This window comes from Vombatus ursinus, unplaced genomic scaffold (genome assembly GCF_900497805.2).
Source record: "Vombatus ursinus unplaced genomic scaffold, bare-nosed wombat genome assembly UNPS02014941.1, whole genome shotgun sequence".
Lineage (NCBI taxonomy): Eukaryota > Metazoa > Chordata > Mammalia > Diprotodontia > Vombatidae > Vombatus > Vombatus ursinus.
The window spans coordinates 6463421-6474312 of record NW_020954719.1 but is presented as its reverse complement, the minus strand read 5'-3'; the positions used below and the strand labels follow the sequence as shown (position 1 = coordinate 6474312).

Below are 10892 nucleotides of genomic sequence, written 5' to 3'. Positions count from 1 at the left end.
CTGAATCTCTACGCCCGTCGTCGACATCTCGGGCCAGGGAGCAGCCCGGTTCGTAGGATCCACCCTCCCGGCCGCGCAGGAGGCGGAGGGGGGAGGCGGAGCTGTGTCTCCGCTGCACTACTTTCCTCTCCGGTTGCAAATGGCTGCCTTGGTCCCCACTTTCCGCTCAGTTTCCTGACCCCCGGCGCCGGGAGCCGGGGCTGGGCCATGGACCTTTAGATCCCCGGTGGTCTTACCCTGCACACGATAGTGGAGTGCAAGCCAGTCTGATCTGGCCAGATCGGAGTCGGGGCAGCCCTCGGAGCAAGAGGGGAAGGGAGGCGAGAGCTGGGCCCGCAGCGGCCGGAGAGGAGCGGGCAGAGGGTTCCGACCGCCCGCTCCTTCCTCACCCAACCCTCCCTTCCCCGGGAGGAGCCGAAGGTGCGGGTCCCGAAGCGGCGGAAGGAGAGAGAGGTTTGGGCGGAGGCAGCGGGGCCCGACCGTGTGTGTCAGTTTCACTCCTGAGGCCCTGCCGGCTTCGCTTCAATGTAGCTAAGCTAGCACGGCCTCAGGGGGCCCGAGGCGAGGAGAGCCTCAACGTTCCATCCGAAGTCTCAACGTTCCATCCAGGCCAGCTGGGGAAGAGGCTCCGCGTTCCATCCGGGCTGGCGAGGGGGATCCCACAGCGTTCCATTGGGAGCATTTCAGCCTTCCACTGGGAACCGGGCGCTGGGCATCGGGGGTGGGGGTGGGGGGCGCCCGGTGGGCCCGGGGCTGGGAGGCGGACCGGCTCGTCGGATGTGAAGACTGTTCGTCCGAAGATCAAAGCCACTGGTGCTCCCTTTGTGTGGGCTCTGGATTCGCCGCCCCGGGGCTTTGCTTGGGAAACCTAAGCTGCTGGGACCGAGGGCAGAGAACCAACTCCCCGCCTTGGTGTTTTCAGCCACTTTAAATTTTTTTTTTGAAGTGGGGGGGCCGCTCCGACCTGGATTTACCGTTCTTGGCCCCTCTTTGGCCCCCCCCGTGTGGGGGGCGGTTGTGATCGTCCTGGCGGGTGGAGGTCGGGGAGCGGCCGGAGCTGTGGCCATGTTCTCGGGTGAAGATTTCTGGATCGCCCTGTGAAGAGGTGAGTGAAGTCCGCGCTGCCCGGGCCCGCTTATGGGTGCAGCCAGATCACGTCCCCTATCAGGGACCAGCTTCTAGTCGGGGGACGAGGGTGTCAGAGCTCAGGGGAGGGCTTTCCTGGCAGTGTCCGTCCGGGGACCAGAACCTGGAGTGAGGCTTGCCTTGCGGCCTGGTCTGTTGGCGTGTGCCTGAGAACCGGGAAAGATGGCTCAAGTCTTCCCGCAGCCCAGGTGTGTTTTTATTTGTGTGTGCTGGGAGGATGATCGGCTATGGGGACTGGCTAGAGTTGTTCCAGCAGTCTGCACACGCCCCTGGGGCTGCTTCCTCTCCCGCCTTGTTTAGACTTCTCGTGTCTTGGGGAGGTGGGGACTAGGGAGAACTCCACCGCTGGGTTTGACCTTAAGCCCCACACACACACTTTTAACAGGCGCCATAGACTAGGGGACCCCTCCCGCCTTCACCTCCATTCCCCCTTCTTGTGCGTGCAATAGGAGGAGTTCCTGTAGCCGGACTTGTATGATGGAGGGGTGGCAAAGTCTAGAAGGAAGCAAGAGATGGCCCTGATGCATAACCAAAAAAAAAAAAAATTTACCCCCTATCCAGTAAAGCAAAGTGACCACCCTGAGGCCTAATGCTGTCGCAGTCCTGTTGCCTTCTCTCTCTTGGGGATGGACATAATCTCCAGAGGATTATAGAGGAGGCTGGAGAGATTTGTTTCCTGCGAATGTGGGCCGGAAAAAATGGCTTTTGTTTGTGGCTTTCTCCGTGTCTGGCCTGGAGGGTCTGCTGCCCATGAGCCCCTGGCTATTCCCGCCTGCCCTTTTTGGCCCCTCCCACACCTCTCTAACCCTTTCCCAAGTGGGGCTTAACCTGGTCCTCTGATTTGCCCCGGCTGGGCAAATAGGGTGGCCTTGCCTTCCTCAGAGGGGAAGTGGCCAGATCAATGCTGACTCTGCTAGAGGGCCTATGACCAGGGTGCTGGGCATTTGTTCAGGATATAGTATTATACTCACTTCTCCTGGCTTTGTACTGGGACAGGTGCCTTTCTTTTCAATCTCCCCACCTGTCACGCTGTCCAGAAGGGATTTGACTTGAGTCTCCGCTTCCCACCCACCCCTCCCCCACCCCAGGTTTCCCTGGGCCCAGCCTAGAAACTAGGGAAGTATGGGCTCTGTCCTTGAAATATTTCTTGGTGTTAACCCTGTAGTGAGAGATGGCATTGGTAGGGGTGTAAAATGAGGTGGTATCAGTGCTTCTTGTTTCCATCTCTTCTTTGGAGGCTCCAACCCTATTCATTGATAGAGTCTCCTAGTCTCTAAACCCTCACTCTTTCCCCCACCCCCCAGTATTACTCTAGTTAGGTGTGGCTGACCCCAGAGTAGGCCAGGGACAGCCCTGGGAATCCATAGGGACAGCTTTCTATCTTTAGGGTCCTTTCTGGGGGGGGGGCTTTCCCCAAAATAAGGGTGAAGAGAGGTGTGGTCTGATCTTTAGGCTGGGAACAAGGAAGTCCTGAGTTCTTCAGCAGAACTAGCTGTTCACTCAAAGGCTTGGTTAGGCCCTTCACCTCCCTAGGCCCCTGTTTCCTGATTTTCTGGGAAAAGGAGACTTGAACAGTTGGCATGGGTGTGGGGGGGGGTAAAGGTAGGGGTGGGGAGGGGGAATAGAGCTGAAATAAAACTAGTCTCTTTTCCTTTCTTCCTTAGGGCATTTTGTTTGGGAAAGTAAGCAAAACCACTCAGTCTCTCTCTCCTCACTTTCTGGGGTCCTCCTAGGTCTTCTCCTTACTCTCCTTTGCCTAAGTCCTGCCAGATAATATTTTTATAGTAATCTGGGAGATCTTTCTCTTGTGGGAAAGGATTGAACTGGAAATGAGTCTTGATTGCTGACAGGCAAAAGAGAATGTTGGGGTGAAAAACCCAGTCTTCAGTATTTAGAATTAGGGAGGTTTTAAGGAATGGGTTTTGGAAACTTGAGAGCTATGACTGCTGCCCATGAATATATGCTTGGACTTGAACAAGAGAGGAGAGATGTGTAGGGAAGATGTTTGGTGCTAGCCTAGGTCAGGCACTAGAAGTGCCTGTCTTATCTGCAAAATAGAGTTGGGGAGGTAGGGGCTAAAGGTTCTGAAGCTTTTTAGAGGACTCAGGTTTTTAAGGATATAGCTTGGGGAATTGCTGATGTCACTTACCCTGTCTCAGTGGGGTGGGTGGCCATTTCTTCCCTAATAGTGCCAGGCTATTCAGCGTGAGAGGGCTGTACTCGGGGGAGGACAGAGGAATTTGTCCCTCTGGCCTTGTACGAGATGGTTCTCCTCCCACCCCACAGCATTATCACTGTTTTTGGTCTCCTTCCCTCCCCTCCTTGCTTTTAAGATTCTTTTGGCCTCAACTCTGGTGAAAAGTCAATGGAGTAGAGAGTCCCTGGTTGGGAGAACAGGAGGTAGTAGAATGTTGTTGCCTCTGTTTAGGAAATTTTGAGAGTTTCTCAAACTTCCTAGATATGATTAGGGTTTGGTTGATCAAATGGGAACAAGGGGCAGGAGATGCTCTAATTCTTCTGGAACAATCTTAGTTTCTATAACTCCTCTTCCCAAAGGTATCCTTCGAACGTTTTCCGTGGAACTGACAGGTAGATAGGATGATTAAGTGGCTGTTCTGTCTTGTCCTTTTCAGTCACAGATATAGGTGAATTGAGAAGGAGAAGAGAGATGCTCTGTGGTTGAAGATAGTGGGAGTCAGTTGGGTGTCCTCTCCTGAAAACTGCTTTCTGGAAAGGGGTGTGGGATGTGGAATGATGCACCATTTGCAGGATAGAGATTGAAGGGATTTTTTTTTTTTCCTGAGAAGTGTCCCAGGAGTGAGACTCAGGTCTCATGATTCTGGAGGCATATGAGCCTAGGGAAGGTACTGAGGTCTTTGGGTTATTCTCTGGTCCTGAGAACTTTTGGAGGAGTCCTATTATTTCCTTTGTTCCAGCATCACTTGAAAAGGTCCAGATGGATTATCTGCCTTTAATTTGTGGATTGGGGGGGGGCTGTCCTGAGGCTGATATAACCCCTCCCTCTGTTCAGAGGTATGGGAAAGGTGAGACATGGCTGAGCAAGTTTGGCTCTGCTGTAAAAGTGAGACCTTCATCCTTTTGGAGCAATTTTCAAAATTTTTATATAGACTGACTACTCACTCACACAGTCCCCAAATCTTAGCACTAAGAACTACAAACATCTGCTCCTTCCCATGTTTTTCCCCTTCCCTGACCTCCTTTCCGCCCCCTCCCCCCATCCTACATATAGGATAGACTCAATCTGAGGGCCAGGAACAAACCCTATAGTATATCAACTGCCTATGCTCCTATGCAGTGCTTTCTAGTGGACAAAGTGCTTGGTGTATGGAAGAATAGGACAGATCCCTCTCCTGATTTCTTTCTCCCATTTGGAGGAGCAGTGTATGTCTGTTTTAAGGTAGTGCAGGCCCTGAAACAGTCAGGCCTTCATTCAAGTGTGTGCCACCTTTATTCATCTTTCTCCACCCCCTGCCTCTCCCCACTGAGTATGTAAGAAACCCCACTTAGCTGAAGGGGAAGGAAACTGCTCAGTCCTCTGCTTTAGAACTCCTGTTGGGGCAATGTGTTTCCAAGGACCACAACTCCCAGCATGCCTGGCGGTAGGCCCGGTTACACATGCTCAGTAGTTCTCAGGGCCCTTTTCTGTTGCTTCTGGGGGCATCTAAAAAGGAAGGGCTGTTGTCGTTGCTAGGGGCAACAGCCTGGGGGCTCCAGGCTAGGTGAGACCCCTGGTGGAGCAAGGGGGAGGGAACTGTGCTGGTTCATTAGGATGGGAGGGGAGGTGGGGACAGGAATTAGGGCCAGCTTCTCTGTCAGGGGGCCAATGAGGGGTGGGGGAGAGAAACTCCCTTCAGAATGAAGCCCCAGTTTAAACTTGGGGATCTGTTGTGGGGCCAGTCCTTGGCTGGGCTATGGCACTGAGGAATCTCTCCTATCTCCTCTTCTTTGTCAGGGAAGACCCCAAACACTGCCTTGGTGAAGCCCAATTTGGGCTATGTGTCCCCAGAAAAGAGGTGGATGGGTGCTTGACCTCTTCCAATGGAGCTTTCCCTTCTGAGAGGCTGTGTGTGGGGGAGACAGCGTGGGTCAGGGAGGGAGGAGGTTGGAGCCTGGCACTGCTGAGCTTTCGGATGGTGGCCGAAATGAAACTTCTATATGGGTTCAAGCTGGTTCTGTTTGAGGGTGTTGAGCAGGGTACACGAAGCTTTGCCGAAAGACGGGGATGGGAGGGGAAGCACATTTGGTGTTTGATGTACTTCTGATTGGAGTCCTTCTGACCCAAGTACCCTTTTGTGGGCAGGTCTCTAGGGATGAAGGGAATGGAGGCCTGTTTTAGCAGAAGGGATCAGAACTCCAGGGCCTGGTTCAGTACTCGCAGTGTCTAGGTACACAACCGTCCCTCCGTCTGTAATACTATGAAAGGAGTGCTAGTGTGTCAAAGGTGGCATCTTGGGCTTTTATATTTGTGCTGCCAGGTGTCCCCGGGAGGGCACTGCCCAGTCGGAGAGAGGAATGGACGACCCAAAGCCCTCTGGTGAAGATAAAGATTCAGAGACGGCAGGTGAGCATAGGAAGTTTAAAGTAGGTGGGTGGTGTCTTGAAAACTTATTCCTGGCACAGGGACAGAGAGTGTACCTGGTGATAGGGAGCAGTAGCTACCTCATAGACTTAAGGCCTATATATATCCTTTGGGGCAGTAGTAGACCTTAGGGTAGCATCATGTTACTTCTTATTTCTAGGCTCTGGCCATCCTTCCTAGGTTTTTCTCTTTTCAGTACAAAAGACTTTCTTGATGTAAGGATAGACTAGAGATTCTATCCATGATTTTGTGGGGACAGGGGAGCAACCTGCTTTGGGCAGAATGTTATACAGTGCCTAATATCCATCCTCTGTCCTTCTAGCTGATGGGCCTGAAGCTTCTGAAGAGTCAGGCCCCACTGAGCCAGACCCCCCCAACCCACCTTTGGGGGATGCCTCTGTCCACAGCCCAGGGAGCCCCAAGCCCCAGGACCCTCCCCAGGACTGCAGGTAATTGGCCTATGGGAAATAAGGGATAGAGACTTAGAGAGAGTAAGGGGCTCTGATTTAGGTTTTTTGGGGCTTTTTTTAAAGTTTGTAGCAGGGATTTGGAGTCCATGGGTTTCAGAAGAATTTGGGAAGGGGCTAAAAGATAGGAGTATTTTAAGAGGGGTGGGAGTGTTACCACCCAGGGTTGATAGGCGTGCCTGGGGTGGGTGTTAACGATTGTGTGTCTGCAGCAAGGGCCCATTTCGGCGCTGTGCCTTCTGTAACTGTGGGGAATGGAGTCTCCATGGGCAGCGGGAGCTGCGGTGCTTTGAACTTCCACCAGACTGGCCCCTGGGTCCAGCAGTGCCATCTGGCGGGCCTGGACCTGGAGAGACAGCGCCACCCAGTGATGATCTGTCCCAGATTGGCTTCCCTGAGGGCTTGACACCTGCCCATCTGGGAAAGCCTGGTGGTAAGAATGGGAGAAAGTTGGAGGGGGGGCGGTGATGGAAAAGGAGGAATTTGGGGAGGAAAAGGGGAATCAGGAAATAATTTGGAGAGAGATGAATTCTCGCTGCTAATCGTTTTCCCTTTTCTCCTCTACTATCCTGTATAGGACCCTGCTGGGCTCACCATTGGTGTGCAGCATGGTCAGTGGGAGTACAGGGCCGAGATGGGCTGGAGTTGCACGGAGTGGACAAGGCCGTCTTCTCAGGGATCTCTCAGGTAGGGCAAGGGGGAAAAGACAGGAGAGGGTGGGAGCGATTCGACGTCCTTGTCTCTAATCCGCATGCTCAGGAGAGCCGGCACGCTCGGTGAGGTCGGTGGGAAGTGGTTAAATGTGGAGCTGGGTCCTAGCTCCGAGGGGAGTTACGGGTCTGGCCCATCCACCTCTGAGGCCAAGTCTCTGCCTCGGCAGCGCTGTTCCCATTGCTCCAGGCTGGGAGCTTCCATCCCCTGCCGATCGCCCGGATGCCCACAGCTCTACCACTTCCCCTGTGCTGCTGCCAGTGGCTCCTTCCAGTCTATGAAGACTCTGCAGCTGTTGTGTCTGGAGCATGGCGAGGAGGCCGCACATCTGGGTGAGCACCTGGGAAGGGGAAACGTTTGAGACCCAGCTGCTTCTGGTTACTTGAATGCTCTGACTTTTTTTTTTTTCTTTTGGTGAGGGCAGTTGGGGTTAAGTGACTTGCCCAGGGTTACACAGCTAGTGAGTGTTATGTGTCTGAGGCCGGATTGGAACTCAGGTCCTCCTGACTCCAGGGCCGGTACTCTGTCCACTGTGCCGCCTAGCTGCCCCGAATGCTATGACTTTTATTTTTCCTCCCCACTAGAGGATGCCCGTTGTGTGGTGTGTGATGGGCTGGGTGAGCTTCGAGATCTACTCTTCTGTACCAGCTGTGGGCAACACTATCACGGGGCCTGTCTGGACACTGCTCTGACTGCACGAAAACGTGCTGGTTGGCAGTGCCCAGATTGCAAAGTGTGCCAAACCTGCAGGTGGGTATGGGTTTGGAAGAGGCTGGGAAATGGGGAGGAGGGCGGGTAAAGCTGGGAAGGGAACTGGGGAAGATCCTGTATTGTGCCTTCTACCCTGCAGGCAGCCCGGGGAGGATTCCATGATGCTAGTCTGTGAGGCATGTGACAAGGGCTACCACACCTTCTGCCTGAAGCCAGCCATTCAGAGCCTACCCCCTGATTCTTGGAAGTGCAAGGTGAGTGTCCCTGAGGCTTTTCTTCTTGGCCTCTGACCTGGACAGGGTTTCCTTTGCTTGGGCACCCTCTCTCACCTCTGCTACCTGACTCGATGCCCGAGATATTCTCTGTCTCCCTACAGACGTGCCGGGTGTGCCGAGCCTGTGGGGCGTGCCCAGCAGAGCTGGATCCCAACTGCCAGTGGTATGAGAATTACTCACTGTGTGAGCGGTGCCAGGGGCAGCAGAACACCCAGGGCGGGAGGATGGGCAGCCCTGATACCGAGCAGAACCCCCCTGTCTGTAACAAGTAAGTGGGAGAGAGGGCCTTTGGCGAGTGGGGGATGGGGAATGCTACCATTGCCAAGAGCCTCCCCAGATGAATGGGAAGCATATTCATGGTGCCCTGGGGTAGACAGTGCCACTTACAGCCATGTAACATGCTCACACGATACCTTGATGCCCACATAGAGTTGGCAGCTGAGCAAGGGAAGGGGCCCTACAGAGGGTTATAGTGCCTGCTTCTCCATTCCTTTTGCAGATATCCATCGCCGGAGCCTGGCATTGCCCCCATTGGTACACCTGATGATCTTGATAATGCATGCCAGGAACAACTGGAGGGGGAAGAGGAAGCCTCCACAAAGTCTGAGGAACCAGGGCTACTGCAGCGTGAAGCCAAACCACTAGGTGAGTGAGGTCCACCAAATCGACAGTTTGATAATTAAAGCTTTATTAGGGTAGTTGTCAGCTATTAAAGTGTTAATAGTTGGCAGCTGCACTAAGACTTTTGGGACAGCAGTTATATTGGGGTAGGAGTTGCTCCTGTCTTATACTTCCTGTGGAGCCATGGCTAGGTAGGAATTTGACCTCTTATGTCTGCAGGGCAAGCAGGGACCCAAGTTGAATCCCCACCTGAGGTCCCATCACCACCTGAGGTTGCCCCCCTTGATGAGGAGATGCCACTGGAGCCCCTGTTCCTACCTGAGGAACCACTCTTGTCACCTCAGCTACCACCAACAGGTAAGGAAATGGGGAAGCATCTTTTTTCCTGGATACAATCTGTCCCCTAGAGACATGATGGTTACAGTGAAGTGAGTGCAGGATGGAGAGTCAGAAAACCTGGCTTTAAATTCTGCCTCTTGACAGTCATTAACTCTGTGACCTTGGGCACACCGCTGGATTTCTCTTTACCTGAGTTTCATCATCTGTTGAGATGAGGCCAGTAATAGTTTTCTAGCTACTTTGTCAAGAAAATGGTTTACAAACTTTAAAACATAGTTTGAACATTTATCATTCTTGTCCCTAGGGATCCTGCATCTCTAAAGTCTTGCTTTATTTTTTTCCTCTCCAGATCCTCCCCCTCCTCCACTTTCTCCTGCCACTGCTGTAGCCCCACCATCCTTGTCTCCCTTGGGGGAGCAAGAGGAGCTCCCTGATGCCAAAGGGGACAGTGAGCCAGGGACTCCTCCAGAGGTCCCTATCCTAGACACGCCCATCAGCCCCCCTCCAGAAGCCAGCTGCTTTGAACCAGAGCCCATAGCTCCTATAGACTTGACCCCTTCTCCAGCCTCCCCTGAAGAACTGGGAGAACTGAATTCTCCCATTCCTCTAGAGCCCCCTCCTCCCCAGTGCTCCCCTCTGCCATTAGCCCCTTCTCCCCTGGGCTTCCTGGAGAAGGCACCAGAAGTCCTAGATGAGTCTGAGTCACAGGAGATGGAGACAGAGCCAGAGTGCCCAGCTCTGGAGCCTAGTGGGATCAGCCCCCCAGCCTGTCCTACAGGAGACCTCTCCTGTCCTGCCCCCAGCCCTGCTCCAGCCCTGGATGTCTTTTCCAGCCTGGGTGAGGACACAGTCTGTCTCGATGAGACGGAGGCTACTGGTCCAGAGCCAGAGACTGGACAGACTTCTGGCAGTTCAGGTAGTGATCCTAAAGGCTCCCCTTTGCTCCTTGACCCTGAGGAGCTGGCCCCTGTGACCCCTATGGAGGTCTATGGTTCTGATGGCAAGCAGGCTGGGCAGAGCTCACCTTGTGAAGAGCCTGAGGAGCCAGTTGCCCCACCAGTGCATACCCCTCCCGCCCTCATCAAGTCCGACATCGTCAATGAGATCTCTAACCTGAGCCAAGGTGATGCCAGTGCCAGCTTCCCAGGTTCTGAGCCTCTGCTGGGCTCCCCAGACCCTGAGGGGGGTGGCTCGCTCTCCATGGAGCTAGGTGTGTCCACTGACGTCAGCCCTGCACGGGATGAGGGCTCCCTTCGGCTCTGTACCGACTCACTGCCCGAGACTGATGACTCCTTACTTTGTGATTCTGGAGCAACTGGAGCTGGCGGCAAGGCTGAGGGCGACAAGGGGAGACGACGAAGCTCCCCTGCCCGCTCCCGTATCAAACAGGTGAGAGAAGTGGGAACAGAGCAGCTACCTTCCCTCCTGGAGGTTCATGGCTACAATTTAGTGCTGTTCTTGGGTGGAGTTAGCCTGTCAGGAGATACCAAACCCGAGAAAAGTTAGAGGGAAGCTTGGCGCTACCCTTTCCTTCACAGTTTTGGAATTGATTCTACTCTTTCCCCTGGTCAGGCCACCAGGCCCCTAGCTGTCCCTGTTGTCCTCTCTCCTCACATTCATAGCAGTGCTCTAATGACCTTTCCCTGCCAACCCCTTGGGTCCAGGGCACAAGCCCCTGAACTCTCTGAACCACCCATGTTGCCCATTCCTTCTCTTGCCCAGGGCCGTAGCAGTAGCTTCCCAGGAAGACGTCGACCTCGGGGGGGTGCCCATGGAGGAAGGGGGAGAGGACGTGCCCGGCTGAAGTCAACCACTTCCTCTGTGGAGACTCTGGTAGTAAGGAGCGGTCTCTTTCTGGCCGCCACCCTGATTATACTCATCCCTAGATTCCACACCTTCCACACAGCCATTTCCTTTTCTCAGATTTAGAGGCAACAAGCTACCTGCCTTCCATCATTCCACCCTCCCTTTCCCTTAGGCCACTTGGCTTTTAAGGGAGCCAATCCCGCTGGCAAAATTCTC

General features: G+C 53.9%; 1 protein-coding gene across 5 annotated transcripts in view; it reads left to right on the top strand.

Annotated features, from left to right (window-relative positions):
- Positions 1–772: 772 nt before the first annotated feature.
- The window catches only part of KMT2D (lysine methyltransferase 2D), a 36971-nt gene continuing 26851 nt past the window's right edge, over positions 773–10892 (top strand). For 2 of the 5 annotated variants that reach the window (XM_027844415.1, XM_027844412.1), the window contains exons 1-13: positions 773–1105; positions 5643–5728; positions 6069–6195; positions 6426–6646; positions 6791–6900; positions 7094–7256; positions 7509–7674; positions 7775–7889; positions 8012–8178; positions 8410–8555; positions 8751–8888; positions 9220–10259; positions 10593–10703. In XM_027844415.1, coding sequence (XP_027700216.1) covers positions 5680–5728; positions 6069–6195; positions 6426–6646; positions 6791–6900; positions 7094–7256; positions 7509–7674; positions 7775–7889; positions 8012–8178; positions 8410–8555; positions 8751–8888; positions 9220–10259; positions 10593–10703 — 2553 coding nt within the window. In that variant the 5' untranslated portion in view covers positions 773–1105; positions 5643–5679. Of the gene's footprint in view, positions 1106–5642; positions 5729–6068; positions 6196–6425; positions 6647–6790; positions 6901–7093; positions 7257–7508; positions 7675–7774; positions 7890–8011; positions 8179–8409; positions 8556–8750; positions 8889–9219; positions 10260–10592; positions 10707–10892 lie in introns of all 5 variants that reach the window. The other 3 variants (XM_027844413.1, XM_027844411.1, XM_027844414.1) reach the window with 2 other exon arrangements.